This window comes from Prinia subflava, chromosome 9 (genome assembly GCF_021018805.1).
Source record: "Prinia subflava isolate CZ2003 ecotype Zambia chromosome 9, Cam_Psub_1.2, whole genome shotgun sequence".
Classification (NCBI taxonomy): domain Eukaryota; kingdom Metazoa; phylum Chordata; class Aves; order Passeriformes; family Cisticolidae; genus Prinia; species Prinia subflava.
In genome coordinates this window covers 2415610-2437799 of record NC_086255.1, presented here as the reverse complement: position 1 = coordinate 2437799, position 22190 = coordinate 2415610, and the positions used below count along the sequence as shown (strand labels likewise).

The window sequence follows — 22190 nt, the reverse complement described above, 5'->3', positions numbered from 1 at the left end:
TGGTCTGAATATCCAGGACTTGGTAAGGTCCTTGATACTGATAATTGATAAGGATATAAATAATAATATAACCAGCTGTAAAATAAACTAAAACCACAACTACTGTGTTGAGAGCAGGATCCACCTAAGATGACTTTTTAATGCCAAACATTTTGAGTTTAAGGATTCATATGATTTCTCCATTCCTAAATAAATTTAAATTAAAGATGTACCTTTCTGACTCAAACAAAAGCAGGTGCTGCTTCAAGTTGCACAAGCTGCTGGTTTCTTAATTTTAAAGTCCCGATCACTTCTGGCAAATTGTGATTTAATTACAGAAGTATTTCAAAACACACAAACAGCACACATACATTTTGAGCTACGTTCACTGAATAAGGATGAGGGAAGTAAGGCGAATCAGTCTGCAAAATGTTTGGTAAGGTGATAAAAGATGGGTGGAACTGTCCAGGTAAAGACTAAAGGTTGTACTGAGATACAGTTTCACTATTTTTAATGCCTTATGGGTTGTTTTAAGTAAGAAAAGTTAAGGATAAGCACAATTTTGTTTCTTTCTGCTTGGGTTTGTTGCGTTTAGAGCTGTGTGAAAGCTCTAAAGAAGACTTTGATATTCAAAATTTTCGTTTCATTTCCTTCTGAAAGAAATACCACGAAAAATTCAGGTGCAAGGAAACCAGACGAGATTCATATGCCATTAAGGGAATTATATTAGGAGTTGTAATAATATCCCTTAATCTTAAAAAGGTAAGTCTCTTAGAGAATTAAGGTTTTGCTGCTGCTTTTCATGCCGTGTGAGGAATTATGGCTAATGCAAGTTGCTGATGTGAAAACATCCTCGCTAATCCTGTTTGGAGAGCGGCTCGTTCCGTGCTCCTTAGAAAAGGCACAAAAAGATGTATTATGGGCCCTTCGTTAAATAATTACTTAATTACACCCTGGGACTGGCAGATAGCAATCTGAATGCTGCTGGCAGGCTTCTCCTAAAGCAGCAGAACTCCATGTGAGGAGCGCCACGTGCGCGGCGGCAGGGGCGCGTTGACATCAGCAAACTCAAGGTGGAAAAGACATTTCAATCAGCTCATACTCATCAAAAAAGCGTCTACTCACCCTTCCCTGTGAGCTTCTCCTTTCTCTAGCTCCTGTATAACACCCAACAACACTTTGATGGTCTCCTGACTAGAGCTGATCAGGTTCTCCATCATCTGAAGCTGCGCTTTCAAGTCCACAACTTCGGTGTGAGGCACGATTTGTTGGCATTCCTGGCTCACGGCCACGGCCGTCCGGCAGGGCTGGCTCTCCTGCATGGGCGCGACGTTGACCTGCAGGCTCTGGTCGCTACATTCGGGGGCCGGGCACTGCGGCCGCGCCGCGCACGCTCGGGCATCTCCTCCCGGGGCCTGCACCCCGTTCAGCTGCACCGTCCTCTTGTCGTCTTCCTCGGGGCACGGCTCCCAGTCGCCCAGGCCGGGCAGGTCGGGCTGCGAGGCCGGCAGGTAAACCGTGGCCACTTCGGTCTTGAAGACCCTCCCGTGGAGGGGCTGGGCGGCCTCGTCGCTCGCCAGCCGCGCCGCCGCCGCTCTGCCCCGGCCGGGCGGCCGCGCCGGCTCCTCGTCGCCGGGCTCGGCCAGGCCGGGCAGAGGCGGCTCTTTGGGAGAACTGTGCAAATCGCTGCTTTTCCAGGCCTCGGCGCCGTTGTCGTGCGCGGCGCGCTCGGAGATGTGGGAGATGAACTCGGCCGTCTGCAGGCTGCCGGCCTTCCTGCCCCACGCCGCGGCCTCGCCCGAGCCCCGGCCCTCCCTGTCCTTCACCTCGAGCAGGAACCCGTTGTTCTCGCTCGGCAACGTGTCCACGGTCGAGGCGCTCTTCAGGATATTCCCTTTTTTCCGGTCCAGGGGGAAGGTCTGGTAGCACTTCTTGAGATCAGGGGAAGTCTGGACTCCTGTGCTCTTGGTGACGTTGGGGATGGACCTGCGGGCGGGCACCGTCATGTACTTGCGATAGGCCGTCTTGTAGGCGATGGCCTTGGCCTCCCTCTTGTCGGGGTCCTGCGTGGAGGAGGTGGAGAGCTGCTTGTCCCTCTGCTCGTTCTGGGCCTCGCAGATGTCCTTGAACCTCACCTGCAGGGCTTTGTTCCGTTTCTTGATCTGCCGGTTGGGATCCAGCGCGTATTTCATCTCCAGCGCCAGGGAAGCCGCGGGCTCGACGTCGCTGTCCGAGGCGGTGAGTAAGCATTTGCTGGGCTCCTTACTCACCATGATGCCTGCAGCCAAACACAGTGCAAAAAGCCTCAAGTTACAACAGAAACGTGACTTTTTCCCGCGAGGTTTTTGCAATATTTGAGCCACGTTCCCGTGATCCCACTGAAGTGGCTGCGACTCGCGACCCACGCGCTCGATTCTGTCGGGTCACAGCCCTTGGTGGTTTTCTAGAGATTTGTATCTTAATCTTGCTTTTTATCTCGATGTGTTGTGAGTACCTGGAGCTTTCCTGGTGCCAAAAGTTTTTCCACAGCTGTTTTGGCAGGATAGGACTGTGACTGTCATGCCAGGGCTTCCCAGGAGCAGTTTCCTTCAGGAATCTGTGCTCCCAGGAAGCCAGTCCTCTGAATTTACCTGATAGACACTAAAAACCACAGGGAAATGGAAAACCAAGTGTCTTTGTCCAAGCTGAGAGCTCTGCCCACCTTAAATTCTCCTTTAATGCAAATGTTTAGTAGCAAGAAGTGTCAAACTGGCATTATTTTTAGAGTGTGCTTGCTTACCAAACACATTTCTGCTGTGTAATGTATTCAGCGATCTTTGCAAGGAAATAATTGGTCGTTAGAGGTGTCATTATTTGGATTTTAATAAAAAATTTCCACATGGCTACAACTAAATACAGATTAATTATTATTAGCAACTGGTTGGTAGTGCTGGCTGTGTAAATTTTATGAATTAGTGAAGTTTTGGAGGAAGTCAGCAGTGCATCAATTAAGGTTTTGCTTCAAATGCAAAACAACTCATCCTTTCCTAGAAGCAGTAATGTGCTTTTACGATACAGCTGCTTATCCTAAAAGATCCTAAAGCACTAAAAACCCTCCAAACCTGTGATGATTCACAGAAATTATTTAATCTGCCATTGAAGTATGAGCTCCTCCTCAAGGAGGAGAAGATGCCAGCTGCTTAACACAGCATCTACCCCCAAAAACCCCAAACCCCAGTGGTTGTACAGATCTTAAGGATCTGGAGTAGCTGCATAATTAAGATTTCATTTTTACACCTCATTTGAAGTAGTAATTTTTACTATCCCGTTGCACAAATTTCTCCCTGAGACTTGCTGAATTACTGAATTCCCACTTAATCCAAACATTCTGCATATATCTCCTGTTGAAACCCTCAGAGGGACGTGGGAATACAATGTAAAACAAGTAAAGGGACTTTCAGGTGTACTTGAAATATGTTTTTAATTAAAATTCCTTTGTCTATTTAATAAAGTACGTGAAACTCTTGAAGAGTTAAGTGCCATAATAGCATCTGTTTTAGAAACCCAACTCAGGGGCACAAGGGAATGAATCCTTGACTAGTCTACATTTAAAGTAAGACAGCTTAAAGGGGAAATCATTTTCAGTGGAAAACCGAATGTTTATGATGTTTAAAAGTAAAAGTAATACTTCCCTAAAGATACACACAGATGTGCAGGGCACAGAGTCCAAGGTTGGACTTCTGGGTCAAAAATCTCATGAAAATGTGTGATTACTTAATGTTTTTTTCATGTTTTAATTCCCTGGCCCTGGTAATTTGTGAAGAAGGAACTGAAATATTCCAGAATTTCCCTAGTTTGCCTTTTTCTGTCTGACTTGTGATGCTCAGGGAATGGTGAGGGAGCTGCAGTCATTGGAGAAGTTTTTCTGTGACTCTGATGCAGTGAAAAGTCTGTAGAAGAAGCAAGAAGAAGGGAAAATTCAGGACAAACCCATCCAAATAAAGGAAACTGAGATTGCCAGATCCCAGTTTTCAGCTGGGTATTTTATATGTACAAGCCTAGGATCTGATACTAAGGTGACCAAGCCCCTGTTTTGGGGGAAAAGAGAGAATAAAATGGAAATTCTAAGGGGGAGTGTGACGATAAAAGGGGGTAAGATCAGTGATCCCTGTGCCTTTAACACATGAGGTACAACAGGGACAGATTTTGAGGGGAACAAATCAACTGCATTGGAATGTCAGGAATTTTTAATTCCAGTTGAAACCTTAAATAAGGAGTGGCTTGTGGGGGAACATCAGTGTCCTGTCCTGGCTGGTTTGGGCTGTATTTTAATTGCAGTTGTGTTTGTGAGTGAAGAGATGCCTCTGTTTGAGGGACATTGTGCAAACAGAGCAGGTAGGGAGCACAGCCATCCATCTTTTTGTCTGTCTGGGGCTGGAATTTGGGAATGTTCTAGTGAGAAAAGTGCTGGCTAAGAGACAAACCCGGTACTTTAGCCTGGAGCTGAACCATGTTAAAATCTTTTGTGAAAACTGCTGTAGAACCCCCAAACTCTGCAATCAGAATTTTCCACAGCAGTCTGGTAAATGAATGAGTTGACCAAAAAAACCCTAAATACAAGAACACAACAGCCATTAGTTCCGAATCTGCCCGTGGGAGTTTCTGAGCTCCCAAACTGTGGCAAAAATGAAATGCTGCATTCACAAAGATGTGAAATATTCAGTAACTGTGTCTGAAAAAGCCACTTTTTTACCCTAAAAGGCTGCAAAAATTGGCTGTTAGCTCTGAAAGTCACCCTTCAGAACCATCTCTTGGGATTCTTCGGAGCTGTCAAAGTGAGTTTTTGGGCACTTGGTTATTTGACAGCAGGATCCATTAACATGCAATTTATTTGCAACTATTGGCTTGATATTTCATTAGCGTCTGTGACCTGTCTCAATTTTCAGATGATTTTACCTCCCACTTGTATCCCATCATTTTTGAGGGCTGCAGGATGGCTGGGTTTGTTTGGGATGAATTCCCATGGAATTCCTGGAGTCCATAACCCAGCTGAACCAGGAGTCTGGAGATATCCTCCGCAGTAGATAAACGGGGAACTTTATTCTGCAGTTAATTTTAAGCATATCTTTAATAGCCAATAAATTGATTCTTCACCAAATTGCTTGTCTCACTCTCCCAACTGCTCAGGCCTGATTGATTCAGCTGATCCAGAGTTTTTATTCCCACCAGTAGCTGGGAGTGATAATTTTAGAGATATCTGTGATTAAGAATGACAACAACCAAAAGAAGTTGATTTTTTTTTTGAAGTCTTGCTCCGATCCCGGTGTCTCTGAGGGGAACTCTTGGTGCTCAGCTGATAAAAGAAGAGTTGAGCAAAGACTCAATTGTGAGTTAAACCCTTCACAGGGAAGAGTTGATAAAATATTTCCTGTTTGGTTTTGTTTTTGGTTTGGACAAGGCGTTCTGCCTCCTGTTCTGGCTTATTTAGGCACTGCCACGGCGTCGTCTCTGCAGGATTTTTGGGTACTTTAGGAAACCACTGAGCTGGAGTTTCTCAGTTTATGGCTCGTGCTGTCAGGGGGGTAATAAAGCCTTTGAATTTGAATTTTAGTTGCAGATGCCAATTACATGCAGATAATGGAGTTCAACTTTTTATCTGTACTTACTCCAAACAAAGAGCTGATTTGCTAAACTAAATACTTAAGTAATCACAAGCTTAGTTTTTCAGTTTTTAGCCTTGATTTGTTTATAAACGTGTGGCTGATTACCCTGAAGCAGCATCCCTCTGTGTTTGAATATGGAAATTAACTATTAACTAATAATAATAACTAAAAAAATGATGCATGGAGAAGCTTTGAGTCGATATAAAATCTTCAGGGTAATTACAGAAACCACCAGTTAGGGGACACAAATCTTTGCAGGACCTTCACTCTGCATCTCAAACTCTGCAGAGTCACTGCTCCAGGAGGAGAATTACAGTGTGGAATTTCCAGACTGATTGGGTAATGAGGGGAGAGGAGATTTGGAACTCACCTTGCAATTTCCATTTTATCTCTGTCAGTTTTATGACACACAAGCAGATTCAGGAGGTGTTAATAGGCAGAGTGGGCTTAAACTTCCCAGGTTCCAAATGCAGATGAAAGGCACAGATTTCACTCCCTGAGTTTCCAGAGCAAATGAAGGCTTTGGAGATGCAGCTGGAAACATCTGGGCACGTATTAAGAGCACACAGGATTTTGTGGATGGATGGATTGGCTTAAAGTAATGCAGGGAATTGCAAATAATTGGCTTTTTGGACGGGAGGTGAGAAGGGATCTGCAGCATCTTTAGGCTTCTGGATATTTCCAGGCTGGACGTTCTCCTGAGAAATCCCCACTGCCTCAGATATAATTTTATATGCCTAAATACCACCTTAAACCACTTGCTTTTCAAAAACTATTTGATGTGTATAAGTCATAAGTGTAACCATGGAATATTTATCCAATGGTACTGTTAAAAATAAAGAGCAGAAAGAAACTCAGATTTACTTCATAGAAACAAACCCAGTATAGAAACATAATGTTAATTCTAAATATCTCAGACAGTTTGACTTCATTAAATGAGTATTTTTATTCCTTTCAAAGGAATCTTAATTGTTAATTAGCTGACAGTGTTGTTATGTTAAAAACTTAAAAATTATTTAGTATCATCCTAAAAGTAATGTCCAGTAAAAAAGACTGTCATGATAAAAACATTGGAAAATACAAATTATCTTAGGCACTTATTAATTATAAAAGTTGTTTGCAGAAACTTTGCCTGTGTTAGGAATTTTGGAGGGTTTTAATACAAAAGAACTGAGGAGAAATTCTGACTTACAGATCAAGCTGAGGGCTGCAGGTATTCCCAGTTTTTAGGGGATAAAGAGTACTGATGAGAGGAGTATTTGGAAAAGTGATGGGGTAGCCCAGCCTGTCTTTATTTCATCACAGAATCGTTCATGTAGAATAACAGACTTAGCAGTGCTGCTAAATGTCAAACCAGTATTTTTTTTAACTCTGTTTCGAAACCCTGAGGCGCTGAACTTGAATTTCCTCTCTCTTCAACTTCCTTATTTATTGCTCAATACCGAAGTCATCCTTACTGCTGCATTCCCAAGTGCCTTGGAAGTCTCCCTTTGGAATTCTCAGGATCCTGTGGCACTGGATTTGTCTTTTCCCCCTCCCATCCATTGGCAGGCTCTGTGAGAATGATGTATAAAATCATAGCTAATGGCTGAGATACCAATAAATGCCTTTAAATGCTCTTGTGAGCTTCAGCTTCAGAACTAAGAGGCAACAAATAAAATGTACGATTTAATAAGCCTGGAGACTTTTAGATAAAACAGGAATCTACTGGAGGATAAACTACTTAAAATCTTCCCTACCAGCCAGTTTCCCTGATTGCAGCTGGTAGAGGCAATTTTGATTTTGACATCTCTACTATGCTTTCAGAACACAAATTTTAATAATACTTAAAGGTTTTGTTGCTTCCTATATTGTTCCATGCATAAAATTAAAAGGAATCCATTCAACGTGATAAAATTGTGGAAAATAAGGGTTATTTTCCCCATAACAGGATTTTGCAAGGAATAGCACCATTAACAAGAGATTTGCACTTGCACTAAAACCAGTGCAGACTTACGGGGTGAGTTAATAACTATTAACTTCCCAGTGGAACAAATGCAATGTCACAAGATATTCCCTGGGAATTCAGAGTGTTCTGATCTCAAACATTTGCTGGGATTTAGTGGACTGGAAAAAATAATGTCACTGTTAAGAGAGCGGTGCTGATTTTTCTCCCTGTGCTCTGCAGCTCTGGCTCTGAGGACGAGAGGAGGGAAGGTTTCTTTTGCATTATTTTGCCATGTAAATCTGGGCAAGGCTTTGTCCCTGCTCCAGGGGGAGGAGGAGGAGGAGCAGGATGCTGCTGAGGATGGGTTGCTAGGAGAATCCCTAATAGTGCTGCTCACACTCTTCTGGCTTGCAGGAGTCCAGAAGCCACAGGACTTGCACTGGAAGGTTTTTCATTTTTATGGGATTTTCTGGTAAATAATTTAAAGGGCAAGCTGTTAAAAACAAGGGTTTAAGGCAGTTCCGTATCGGCATTACTGTTGAATACTAAGTTTAATTGTTCTTAGTTGACATCAATAGGTTTTGTGGGTGTTTAAGGAAAAAAAAAAAACAGGCAAATGACAGGGAAAAAGCAGTGCTGCTCTTTAGCTTTGCCCAACAGGGCTGTAAAGCTGTCAGAGCTCTGCACAGACAGATCTGAACGCTGAGAACACGGAATCATGGAATGGTTTGGGTTGGAAAAGACCTTAAAGATGATCTCACTCCACCCCTCCCAAGGGCAGGGACCCCATCCAGCCCTGGCCTTGGGCACCCTCAGGGATGGCCAGGCCGTGAGCACCTGCAGGGCCTGCAGCTGGCTGTGCTCTTCATCAGAGACTGGCAAGCCTTGGGTGAAGAGGAGAAAAGAGATGAGCAGCTCCCAGCCCCAGGCTTCCATCCTGCATCCCTCATTTTGCTCTGCAGATCGGAGCATCCCCTTGGGAGTGCAGGCGGTCCCTACAAACGGGAGGTGCCAGTGACACTCCTGGGGTCAGTGCCTGTAGGGCACCCAGCCTTGTCCCCTCCCTGCTCGGATCAGGGCTCCAGCAGGCGAGCTTGGGAGGGTGTGGAGTGTTGTTAAACAACCCAGCTGGGTAATTCAGGTCTAAAACCTGACATCATTAGCAAGATGTTAATTGGGGAATGGGATTTGTTTCTGCACTCCACTGCTGGCAGCAGTCACCACCGAATAAGAGCTGTGTCATTTGTCATCTTCTTGAGGAGCACATTCCTCGAGTTTCTGGTTTCAGGTAGGTTCTGGTTCTGCTGGAATTCTGAATTATCCGTGCGCAGGTGGATCTGAGCGTGCTGGTGTTGGGAAATTGCACAGATCAGTCTGACCCTGCTAGAGCACTGTGCAAAAATTCCAATAGTTACCCAAAAAGAGTTTTAGCAGAGCAAAAAGCTTCAGTTGCTGAGGGGAATTAGAATCCCTAAAGCTGCAAAGCTTCCTCAGAGCTGGATCTAAGATGCTCTTGAAGTACTGAGAAGGAAGAGCCAAAGTCTTGTGCGAGGGTTGTTTTAAGTTGTCTAAAACTCCCCAAATCCCAGGTTCCCATCCCAGCAGGACCCTGGGAGGGGGCTGATGGAAATTGCTCCTTCCAGGGAACACAGTTTTGGTGTCCCGCGGGAACAACTAGGTGAGGAATGAAGAGGGAAGCAAACACCATGTGGAGCTGCTGAGAATGTTGCTCCCAGGTTTTGTGGACCTGGGATAACGTGGAATAAATAGGATTTTAAAATAAACCTGCTGTCCCTGCCCATGGCAGGGGGTTGGAATGAGATGATCCTTAATGCCCTTCCAACCCAAACCACTCGGTGATTCTGGATTTTAGGATGGATTGTTTGTGATAGGGGTGATTAGGAAGTTCATTAAAGTAATAATTAAAGACCCTCTCAAGGATTTTTTTGGCACAACAGCTGGCCACCAGACAGATAATTTGCATCCCTTTTCTTGTGGCTTTGTGTGCTTTTATTGCAAATCGTGAGTGCAGGAACGTACCACGTTCCACTAAACACACGGATTCCTCTGGAATTCAGCAGCTTGGGCTCAGTCTCCAGAAGGGATCAGTGTTATCACTGGCAGCAGGCAGTTCAAGCATAATTTCTGCTGAATTACTCTCTCCAGCAGTGGGATGTTTTATCTGTCTCTTTGTCAGCTCCACAGAGATATCGCTGGGTTTTATTTGCCGATGGCCTTGATACGCAGAAATGTGTTCAGCTGATCCACAAGTTAAATTTCTGTGCTCGTGGATATCTCCTCATTCGTTTCTCTTCTCCATTTGCAGGAGAGAATAATGAATATAATAACAAAATGGGCATGAACAACCAATTACTAATGGTTGGAAGGAGAGTTTGAGCTTGTTGTAGATTTTGTGCTTATTCATAGATAAATACACTAAAATTAGGGATTTTACTGAATTCCCTCTTCTTCCTTCTCCCAGGCAGACACTAACCAGAGCAGAAGTACTGGATGTGTTATTAACTTTTAAAATACTGTCCTGAATTCACACACCTGCTTCAGTGGATTTGTCTTGGGCACTGGAGAGCCCCTGTTGCAGCTTTTAAAAAGTCATTTACGCCACAGTTGGGCTTTATAAGCTTTGACCTCGCCAGAATTGTTCCAAGCAATGTGATCACAACCTTGACATGAGAATTGGGAAAAAAAGTGGAAGAGGAGAGAGAAGGGCAGCTGTAAAACAAACAGGGAGGGTGGGCAAGAGCACAAAACAAGTAACTCCTTTTTTTTGTGAGCTTGTGACAATTCCTCCTCGCTCAGACCAGATGGAAAGAGCTTCCTCTGCTTTTGTTTTTAAACTGGTTTAATTTGGTAACTACGTGGGCTTTATTTATAGGCTTGCTCCAGCAATCATGGGCAGGCAAAAATAACAGCAGCAACCTGCTTCCCTTGCCCATGGATGTCACCAAGACGAGTTAAAGCCGGGGTTTCTGAGATGGTTTACCAACTCTTTTTGATGCTGAGGCTGAGACCAGATCTCAGCACCTCTGGGGACTGGGACAGGTAGAGCTCCAGCACTTCCCTGCCAGGACAGAAATCTCTTGTAATGATTTCCAAGTTTGGATCTGCACCTAAACATAGCAGGACTTGAAAGCCTTCGGTCTTTTTAATCCATCTCTGTTTAATTCAGACCTTGAAAGTGGCCCTTACTCCTCTACACTCCTCTGTACCAAACCCGGTGGATTTAGCTGGAAAAAAATGGAGTAAAATCAGGCTTGGTGCCTTGTGCCACTAAAGGGGGAGAAGAACGGGCACAGAGGACACCAAATGTTGCTGTTTGATCACTGAATTGGTGTTTTTACACACAGTTCTCTTTGCCTGAGAGGCTGGTGCTGGGATGTCTTAATGGGAAGCAGTTTTCAGGCAGCGATCATCCCGACAGAGCAAAAGTATGAACAGGGTGAACGTTCCCAGCATTAAAGGATCACTTTTCACCCTGAATGTAGTAAAATTGGAGTAAACAGCCTTCAAATGGGCATGTGCCACTACAATAAGAGAATGCTCGGAGCACATTCTATGTGGTCAATAACAATTTAAAATCGAGTGTCAATACCCAGGGAGTCGTACCTGTGTGTGTTCAGAGGTTACTGAGGATTTTGTAAGCATGCACCAGTTTTTAGAAGGCTGAATGTGGAACTCCCACTGAATTTACCACTCTGAGATGATTTTTTTTCCTTAAAACATGCTCATGATTTCATTTTCATAAAGCCTATTTAATTTGCAAATTGATTAGTAAAAAATACAAGGGAGTAGTGGGCTATAAAACAGATCTGTTGCTTACATGTTTTTTAATATGTTAGACAAAATTTCAGCAGTTCTTTAAACCGTGCCTGTCATAAAGCAGAATATAAGAGCTTTTTATTAATAGCTAGTTCAGATAATCACGTGAATTTTTTATGGTCTCAGATATTCTAGATTTACTGTCATTTTCTCAAGTGGGCATGAATTATGGGACTCTACATCCCTAGTTCTCCCTGTCCTGTGCTTGGATAAGGAACAGCCTTGAGACATCACAGCTCAAGAGCTCTGTGGAGGTATCCTTACATTTTAACAGGGATTTTTGGCAAGCTCACAGGTTGCCCTCACTGGTTTCCACATCAGTCACAGCAAAGGACTGGCCAAGCATAAATTTGCTTTCAAATGCCCCAGAAACAAACATGAGTGTTGGTATTTCCTTGCCTCCTGCACAGTCCCTGGCTGAGTTTGGCATTCTGGATTCCCAGGCTGTGTCCTGGTGCTGGTCACCGGTGCTGGTCTGGAGGTGACGCACGCTCCGTGACTCGGCACTCGGGCAGCTCCTGGGCTCCTTCACCACATTTTCCTTCCCTTTGCTCCTCTCCACTGAACTTAGCACTCTTTTCTCCTGAGTTGGTTATATCTAGATTCGAATATAGACTTTGCTGTGTGTGCCCCTGATGCAGAAATGCTCTGTCAGTGCAGTGGTTAACTGGGAAAAGGCAGCGAGGCTCTCACGAGCTCCGTGTTTGTGAGCTCAGTTAGTGCAAGGTGCACTGAGGGCTCAGTGCTGGCCCTTTGATAAAGAACTGAACTCCTTCTCTTGTGCTGCTCCTGCCCAGCTGCTTTGTTATGTGTCAGTGCCAGGGAAAAGCACCGATTCCATCCAGGATTAGAATTATCTCAAGCATCTTGTTCAAAACACACATTGTTAATAATGACGGAGTCCTACAGAACAAACATTTTTCATCAAGGGCATTGTGACATCCTTACAAAAAAGCCCTAAAAAAAGCTCATTTAGTATCATGTGAAGGGAGGATGCTTTCAATGCAATAGCACCTTAAACTCTGGGGCAGGATTTTTATTTTAGAGCTGCTGGAGTTAGAACAATTCGGTCTGAGTCTCTGGATTAGCAATCTACATTATGGATTTCTCCTGGAATCACGGACCCTATGCCGCCACTGTATAGCAGAATATCACCTCCAGGTGATAAATTAGTAATACCTGAGCCATTCTCATCTAAATATGAATTTTTAATGCCAGGAGAAAAATCCAGCTTTTAACTTAGAGCTGTTATTTGTACTCGGAGGGAAGAGATGGTTGTAGTCCAGGCAGCCAGGCTGGTGAACACCAAGGGGCATCACACCAAGAGTAAGCAGATCGTTCCTCTCTCTGATTCCCTATTTTTACTATTGGTCTCTTGGCTTGGAATTTGACATTAAATTAATCCCAGTCCGTGGCTAAGACATAGTTGCATATCATGTGATTGTTTTTATTTATTTATTTCTTTATTTTCAGCTAGGAGTTTTTCCATCTAGAAGCCAGATTTTAACCTTGATACATGCAGCATTCCTGGCAGCCCGGTGAATCCGAGCACGATCCAGCACTTAAACAGAGGGGATAAATCCCCAGTTTATATCAGACGTGACCTGTTACTGGTTTGCCTTTCCTTAGCATTTGCCAGCATTCAGCTGGGGGAAAAAGAAACGATTCTCCGAGGCTGGGAAACCAGGTCTTCCCAGACTCGCCGCTTTTAGAGCCTAATGAGTTAAATTCTCCTCCGTGCAGGATTTTAAGCTGCTTAAGACACACAAGGTCAAAGCAAAGCGCTCCATTCCCTCTTCCCACTCGCGGCTGAGAGGGGGCACAGCTCCCTTGGGACAGAGCCCTCGGGAGACGGTGACATAAGCAGGGATGTATTCCCTGCTCCCGGCAGTGCGAGGTGTCCCTGTTCTGCCGGGGCTGCTGGCGGCCCCCCCGCGCTCCCCGGGCTGATCCTGCAGCCCTGCATCCCCCGGCTGCCGCGACTGCCCTGAGCACGGCACCCAGGGCAGGCACAGCCTTTCACTGGCGAGGGAGCTGTGAGGAATGGCAGAGCGGGAAGCTCGGGATGCCTCGCAGGATGCAAGCACTGGCACTTCGGGGATGCTTCCCTGCTGCCTTTTGTCCCGTTTTCCTCCGGCGTTTCCGCGGCATCCCCGATTTCGGTGTGGTCGGTGATGGTGGTGGGGGACTCGGGTGTGTTAAATCGGGAGAACCCTGCACAGTTCACTGAACAGCAGCAGCTTCAGTCCCCGAGGAGGATTTTTGGGTTGGCTGGGCTTTTTAATGAAGTGCCGTACTGCAAGTTCAGGGCTGAACACACGCCGTGTTCCTCCATCGCCGCTGCACGGACACTTCATTAGGACGGCTGAAGTTAATAAGCGGCGGTAGTTCCTCGCCATCAGCCATGTGAAAAGCCAGAGCACTTCGTGCATCCTCCAAAAATCCTCCAGCTTCCCCTCTCCCCTCCCAGGCACCGCTGGAAGGGGAGCAGGCAAAGAAACGCTGGTATTTTTCTAGAAGAAAGTCGCGTATCGGGATATTCTCTCCTTATCTGTCGCGAAAGTTACTGGCTGCAGGAGCTGTTCGCAGGCAGGCAGATCCGCTATTGCATAACGCTGGCGCTCAGCGCCAGCCTTCCCTCCCTATCCCTCCGAAGTTTTCCGCCGGCAGAAGCAGCGGACGGGCGATTTCGGGGGCTCGCTCACGCCTTACCTTGTGCTTCCTCACGCAGAAGCGGCGGTCTGGGCGAGCATCTCCCTCCCGCCGCCGGGGCGAGCTGGGCGTCAGAGCCGGGGCGCCGGGGCGCATCTGCCGCCGAGCCGCCGCGCCGCCGCCGCCGCGCTGCCCCGCTGCCCTCATGGGCTGCGCCGGGGGCTCGCTGGCGGGGGGACCCCTCGGCCGGCTCCCCGCCGAGGGGAACTTGTTGAGCGGGACCGGCGGGCGTCCCCCAGCCGGGCGGGAGCGGGGAGGAGGAGCCGGGGGCCGGGCTGGCGGCGGGGGCGGGCGGGGGAGGTGGGCTGGAGCGATGCTCGGCGGCCGCGCACGGGGAGGGGAGAGGCGCGGAGCGGGCTCGGGCAGGCTCGCTGGGAGCTCGGTGTTATCCCGCCGGTGCCTCCGGCTCCTCGGCGCGGGGGTTCTCTAATGGCAGAGCCGGGCGCGCCATCCGCGGGTTCCCAGCGGTGCCACGGGAGCGGCGGAGCAGCCGCAGAGTGGGTGATGCTGATCCATCGGGAATTTCAGCGGAGCGCTGGGTTAAAGCCACACGGCTGCCTTTCAGTGGGAGGGAGAGTGGTTAAGGTGCTAAAGGAGTAGCTGCTCCCATTTGCTGTTAAACCTTGTATAAAATGGATGCAAGTTCAGAGCGAAGCGGTTTGGGAGAGGGGATTGATAAACGTGATAATCCGTGTAAAACCTCAATCTCATCTTTTCTCTCATTTTACAGAGGGTTTAGCAATAATGTTTCTCACTTAAAAAAAAAAAGTTGGAAGTCAAATAGGTCGTGTGTATTTGACATGAGTGATAGACAGAAGATGCCATGAGAGGCACGAGAATTGGTGCGAGCTGAGAAGTGCTGGGTCTGTGTTTCATCCTGAAATTCCCAGGAGTTTTGCTGTTCACTAAATACTTTTCAGCAGGAAAGCCCCCTAGCCCAGGTGCCAGCAGGTGTGGGCCACGGAGTTCCTCTGTCACAGCACTGCCTTCAGCATTGATGTCGATGAGGGTTGTTGATTTGGGGCTCACTGAAGCGACCCCTGATTTGAAAGGGCAGATGAGAGCGGCTGGACCAGCCCAAATGTTCGCCATGAGCCCCAGGCCACGGCAGACAGGGACTGCCAGGCTGGGCTCTGGATGAGCCCAGGCATCCACAGACACGATGCAGCACAAACACTGGCTCGAGTCCTGGGTGTTTTTTGGAGTTCATTAGCTGGAGCAGCCCATTGCAGCACGGCATGGCCGGCGCTGCCGCAGCGCCAGGGCAGTGCACTGCTGCCAGCCGGGCATGGGACTGGACTGGATCAGGACATCTGTGTGGCTCTGCTGTCACAGGGATCCACATGGGTCTGGCTGTCACAGAGATCTGTGTGGATCACCTGTCACAGAGATCTGTGTGGATCACCTGTCACAGAGATCTGTGTGGCTCTCCTGTCACAGAGATCTGTGTGGATCACCTGTCACAGAGATCTGTGTGGCTCTCCTGTCACAGAGATCTGTGTGGATCACCTGTCACAGGGATCTGTGTGGATCACCTGTCACAGAGATCTGTGTGGATCTGTCACAGGGATCCGTGTGGCTCTCCTGTCACAAATCCGTGTGGCTCTCCTGTCACAGATCCATGTGGCTCTCCTGTCATAGATCCGTGTGGCTCTGGCTGTCACAGATCCATGTGGCTCTCCTGTCACAGGGATCCGTGTGGCTCTCCTGTCACAGATCTCTGTGGCTCTCCTGTCACAGGGATCCGTGTGGCTCTCCTGTCACAGATCTCTGTGGATCTCCTGTCACAGGGATCCGTGTGGCTCTCCTGTCACAGATCTGTGTGGCTCTCCTGTCACAGATCCATGTGGCTCTGGCTGTCACAGATCCGTGTGGCTCTGGCTGTCACAGATCCGTGTGGCTCTGGCTGTCACAGATCCGTGTGGCTCTGGCTGTCACAAGCTCCGTGGGGGTGCAGGCAGGGGAAGCTTGGCCGCTGAAATCGCTGAAATCGCTGAAATCGCGTTGTGCCTGTGCAGGAGTGTCTCAGAGCAGTGCTCAGCCGAGCAGGCTGTCAGCAGAGGGCAGCTCCGCTGCTCTCCTGTGCTACCTGTGCAGGTACTCATTGCCCTCTTCCCTCTGTTCCTCATCTCTGCTGCTGATCCCTAAAGGACAGGTGTGCCCCCATCACTGCTGCTCTGCCCTGGGGTGGGGACTGTGACACAGCCAGTGGCACAGCTGTGATTGCACTTAGCATTTCTTGTGGTATTTTATCAGAGATTTTTTCTTTTTCCCCCAAAGAACTTAAATATCGACCTGCTTATTGATGCAACAGCAACCACCACGCTGTTGTTTTTTTTTCTTTCTGCTTTTCTTCCCAGCAGTGCTGACTTGCTGTATTCCAGGTTCTCTGTGGATTTCTTTCTACAAAAATAAATGTGGTTTTGGCTGCAGCCTGGACGCAGACGTGGGTAAAATTACATGGTAGGGTGACCACGTCTGAAATAACGCCGGCTGCTTCCTCCGAGCCAGGAGATCAGTGCTGGGAGATGCTGTTGCTTTTTCACAAGCTGAAAATGTGAGTTTATCCAGCCCATGATTACTGGAAGCAAATACTATAACTCGATATCCTGAGTGACTTGAAAGGAGAATCTCTGTGACAGAAGCAGCAGTTAAACATCATTCTTGTCTTCTCCATAATGATATTTAGAAGCTGTTGTCTCAGGGCTGATTAGCTTTGCACAGCATTATGCATATGCCCCACTTACAATCTGTGCAGCATCTTCTGGAGGCTTTTAGGGAATTAAAAAGTACTTTCTGATGTGGACCAGATTCATGGGTAACTGCTGACACCATTGGTGTGTACAGGGATCTTTAAAATCTTTAAAATATTTGTGAAAAATGAAGTGTTTTGTGATTATCGTGCTTTGCGTTGCTTTAACAGCACATAGAAGTAAATACACTGGGAAGTTGGGAATGCTTCATCATCTCATTTGCCAATTTTTTAGCCTTTAAAAATGCTGAGCAAAACTTTTGCATAATGAAATGTAGTATTGAAGAGATGCTTGAGAGGGGAGAGAGGTGTTGGGCTTCAGCCTGGGAGGGTGCAAAGAGAAAAGGGACAATGAATTGTAGTTTAGGTTATAAATTCATTTCTCTCTCGTGGAGTGTCCCACCTTCCCAGATTGGCTCACGTTTTGGGTCAAGCACTGCTGTGCCTGGGGGGATTTTTTTGCTGAGCAGCTGCTTTGTAGGGTTGTGCTCCTCTAGAACACGCAGGTCTGGCAGTGGAACACTAAAATGCAATTTTTTGGGACAGTCTGTGAAGTCCTTGTGGAGGGAGGCTGGGCTGCAGCTCAGGGAAATGCACGTGGCAGCCAGAGCTCGAGTTACTTGCCAAGTGTTTTGGTTTTGGTTTTGGTTTTGGTGACCACAAAAGCGTGGGGAAGGAGGATGGTAAACCAGCACCAATGAGGTTTTCAGAGCTACATTAAGGAAATTATATTAGGCATAATTTAAATCCCAGCACTACATGCCTGAGCTGGGTTCCCAGGGATGTTATTTCTTTAGGACCAGGTGAATTTATGGCAGAACTTCCCAGCTGTGCTGGAGGTGAGAGAAGGGTGAAGTTCACTTGATTTGAAGCAGAGCTGTGGACAAAGCTGTGCCTTTTCTCTCTGTAGTCACTTGGCACCAATGCTGTCATTCTGCCTTTGCTAAAACCAAGTATTTCCACATTGCTGACCCTTCATTCCCGTTAATTAGGTGGTTATTTCCATGCCTTTAGATGATAACTGCCTGGCTTTCTGGGCTAAATTGGTAATTTATTTCTTTATTGCCTCCAACCTGCCATTGGAAGAGAAATGGAGGGGTGTTAAATGTGCACCTCTGCTCCAGCTGAGGTGAAGGCAAGCTTGGCTGGAATTTCAAACAGATCTTCAGGCCCTCAGATCCTTGGAGGTACTCCTTGCTTTGGGGGAGGATATTTTCTGCTTGGCTGTGATGCAGAGAAACAAGGTCTCTTGGAGTCAAGTTTGGCAGAAATTTGGGAGTCTCTTGCTCCACAATAAGTCTTTTCCATGAGCTTGGAAAATTCATTTGAGCCTATGCTGATGCCTGTTATTTATCTATAAAGTGCTAATTCCACGTCTCGTTACTTAAAGGAACATTTTGAAGATAAAGTGGATTTAAGAATATGTGTCTAATACCCATAATACCTGTGTGCAGCTGAAATATTAAACAGCTGATTGAGGGAACTGCTCTTTGTGGGTTTTCTGCTCGGAGAAGAAAAATGCTGAGTAACCTCATTAGCTCTGGTGGTTATTTCTGTGCTTTGTTGGGGTAAGAATGAGCAGGATTTCGTTTTCTCTCTCAATTTCCCATTGTACAGATTGGAAGAAAAATACAACAGCAGATCTCACCAGCTTAGGCTGAGGTTTTGGGTTCCAGCTGAATGCTGTCTCATCAGGAGCCCAAAGTGCTGGAGATGTCAAGAAGATCTGAATTTTCTGGGCATAGGAATCGAGTTTTGTCGTATTTTCACAGTGTTTATAGTTCAGAAGAGTTCTATTTCAGCACACACATGTTCTGGGGAAGGGAACTAAAGTGGTGATCAGAAAGTCTTGGTGGTTCTTCCAAGGATGGGGGTTCTGAGCTGCTCTCTCCCGCTGTGGAATCACTTCCCTGATAAAGTTGTGCTCAGGAGATGCCAAATTCTCGTCCCATTTTCATGCAGCCTGTACAGTTGGGAAATAAATGAGGGTCTGGGAGAGCAGGTGATGTATGAGCCCCTAAATGGCTGCATTTTGTTCAGATTTGAAAGGCAGTTCAGGCTGTCGTCATTACTGATGACTTGTACTTTTAGAGCCCTTCTTTTTGCATTTCACAAATCCTTTGTGCCCATCTGAATAATAAATCACTCTGTTTGATTTGCTCACCGAGAGCAAATGGGAAATTACATCCTTGTTAAGATGTCTTGAGGAACTGGAAGTGTGGGGGAATGTTTTTAAAGGAACATTCTGCCAACTTTATTAATAACTTGCTTTGTCTCCTTTATTTTATGGCCTTCCCAAATTCCAGGGTTTTCTCTCTCACTGCTTTATGGCAAAGGGAAAACATCCTGCCCTGCTGAAAAATAAAAAATAACAAATCTGGTCATACTTTTGATTGCCTTTAGACAAGTGGTTTCAGATTTACGCACCCAGTGAAATGTAGGATGAGCATTAATTCCATCTTCAAACTCAAGTTGTGGGCAGAAAAAAGGCAAATCCAGCAAATAATGGGGATACTTGCATCTGATTCCATTTGCTCTTTGGTGGAATAATATATTATTTATACAACATTGATTTCATTAGATGGAGGATTTAATGCAACTTTTCTGTCAAATTGGAGAACATTCGATGTTATAAAGTCATGTAAACTCCCAAAGCCTCAGGAAGGTTTTCTTATTTGAAATATTGAACTATTTAAAATTTGAACATAGCATAAAAATACAGACTTTTATGTGCTTTTGCATGTTGCCTTCAAGTTAGAAGCCCAGAGAGCAGCCTGGTCCTAATGCATAAAGCTTACCAGAAAAACAAGCTGAAATTAAATGTGTCAAACGAGTGAAAAATGAAAATCTACAAAATTATGGAAGAGAGAAATAACGAACAGTGCAAATAGAATTAAACTCACAGTTTCTGTCAGTGCTCTGAGCCTAAACCAAAATTAAGTGTTTTGGCCATAATGTTCAGAAATGAACTCTTTAGTGGAGTTTCTAAAATCCCCGAGCAGGTGCCAAAATAAAATTGCTCTTAATAACTTTGATACATGACAGAGAAATACGATGGCAGTGCATAAAGAAGGGATATAAAGAGGCAGTTTGCAGCATCATGGGCACCTAAAATTTAGCCATATGCTCACAATTAAGAGCTTCTCCTCCCTTACTTATTTTTTTTCTAAATAAAATGACCTAGAAAGTTGGCTTGTGCAAATAAGAATATGCTGAATTCCTGACTGACTGTGCAAAGACTTAATTCTTTTATGTATTAAAATGTCTGTGACGGAGTTTTACCTTAAGAAAGGAACAGAAGTTATTTTGCAAAGTCTGGAAATCCTAAAAGCCCAAGATATTTCAAAAAGTTGTGTTCTGAAAAATATGGGAAGCCTGATAATGACATTAATTGAGTTTACAGTTGACAGCAGAGGCCACGTGAAGTCCTTCTTAATCCTTGGTGTGTGGCTCTTCAAAACACAGTGCAGGAAAAATGACTTTGTCCTTTATGGCCTGGGGACACTGAATTAAAAACCATTCAAAGCAGCACCACATTTTGATTTTCTTCAATTTTTAAACAAGTTCAGGACTTTAAATATTAATACTTAGCAGTGGTTGAGGAGCATGATTAGCAGCTGCTTTATTTCCAAGAGGTGTCCATCAGTATTACAGAAAAGCCCAATAACTGGAAGAGCTGTTAGGGAGAAAAAGGATGAAATCTCTGAAAGCCCAGAAATAAAGTTATAATTCATAGCAATGTGGCACTTCCTCAATTTACTTCTGGGAATTCATAGTGCCCCAGTAATTTGAGTGTATCCACATCCTTCCCTTCTCAGCGTGCTTCTGCCCCAGCCTGGATGGGGAGTTTGTTGGATGGGAGGAGGAGTGGCTGCTCCTGGTCTCTAAACTTTCCTTCTCCCCACATTGTGCATTCCCTTGTGGAGCTGCCTTCGCTGCCTGTCCCCACGGCACAGCTGCCCTCACTCCCTGGGTGGGAAAAGAAATGCCAAGATGGAATGTGCCATCTCATATTTGTTTGAAATTCATCTCCTGTTGGCTTCAGCTGCTGCCTCCTGGTTCTAAGGCAGTGAAATCTGTGAGCAGCAGCTGTGCACTCCTTTCATCCCCACTGCTGCGGATCAGGAAACCTCAGGAAAATGTGAATCCATCCACGCTGTGCCTGCCTGGGAGAACCTGGGGCTTTGTGGCCCCTTCTCAGGAGGGAACATCTCCATCCCTTGTCACAGAGTGGTTCAGGTTGAAGGGACATTAAGGTTCCTCCCCTTCCACCCCTGCCACAAGCAGGGACACCTTCCCCTATCCCAGGGTGCTCCAGCCTGGCCTTGGGCACTGCCAGGGATCCAGGGGCAGCCACAGCTGCTCTGGGCACCTGTGCCAGGGCTGCCCACCCTGCCAGGGAATAATTCCTGCCCAAATCCCATTTAACTCTGCCCTCTGGCAGTGGGAAGATAAAAGTCTCTCTCCATCTTTCTTCCAAGCCCTCTTTAAATATTGGAGGTTCTCCTTGGAGCTTTCTCTTCTCCAGGCTGTCACTTTGGTGGCCCTTCTCATGCCTCCTGCCATCTACAGTGTCCCCTCAGTCTGTGGAGACTCCATTTATTTATGGGATTGTTTTCCTTCTCTGTGAGCTGATGGGAGTCAAAGCTTTCATTGAAGCCTGGTAGGAAACATCACCAGGGCTTTATCTGAGCTCAGCTCGTCCTGAGGAGGATGAGCTGGAGCGATGAGTGAAAGAGCTTTGTGTGGAAGCATCATCTTCCCATCAATTACCGAGTGCAGATAAGATCTGCAGCAATTGATTATCTAATGAGGGCCTCGATGTTGGAGAGCTCCTGGGGACTGGAGGTGGTGACAGTGGACAGGTGGTGGCACCATGAAAGGTGACACATCATGTCACAGACGCCTTTGGGGGCTGGGACAAGGGACCTCAGGTGTTGGGGGAAGAACGGGCAAACCCCTTGCTCCCCTCACTGCATAATCCCAGGATGGTTTGGGTTGGAAGGACCTTAAAGAGCATCGAGTCCCAGCCCTGCCATGACAGGGACACCTGCTGTGATCCCAGGTGGCTCCAAACCTCCTCCAACCTGACCTTCATATTCCACAGGAGCTCATTTAACAGGCAATTCATGATGGGGGGCTTTCAATGAAATTTTAGTTCAACGGGCTTGAACTTTAAAGTATCTTTTTTTGTTTGTTTGGCCTGTTTAAAATGTCGTTTTCTTAAATTTCAGGTGTTGCCAACAGTTACAAGGATAAGACTCCTGCCTAGGAAAAAAAAAAGCAGTAACTAGAAAAAGCAGAATGCTTGTACATGTTAATTTTTCCATTTATTAAGGAA

At 46.2% G+C, this 22190-nt stretch overlaps 2 protein-coding genes across 4 annotated transcripts in view; one reads left to right on the top strand and one right to left on the bottom strand.

Annotated features, from left to right (window-relative positions):
• The window catches only part of INSYN2A (inhibitory synaptic factor 2A), a 39748-nt gene extending 25405 nt beyond the window's left edge, over nucleotides 1-14343 (bottom strand). The window contains exons 1-2 of the mRNA XM_063406444.1: nucleotides 14098-14343; nucleotides 1105-2257 (exon numbers count right to left, since the gene is read on the bottom strand). Of these exons, the coding sequence (XP_063262514.1) occupies nucleotides 1105-2252 (1148 nt within the window). The 5' untranslated portion in view covers nucleotides 2253-2257; nucleotides 14098-14343. The remainder of the gene's footprint in view (nucleotides 1-1104; nucleotides 2258-14097) is intronic.
• The window catches only part of DOCK1 (dedicator of cytokinesis 1), a 262705-nt gene that overhangs the window by 108275 nt on the left and 132240 nt on the right, over nucleotides 1-22190 (top strand). The window lies entirely within an intron of this gene.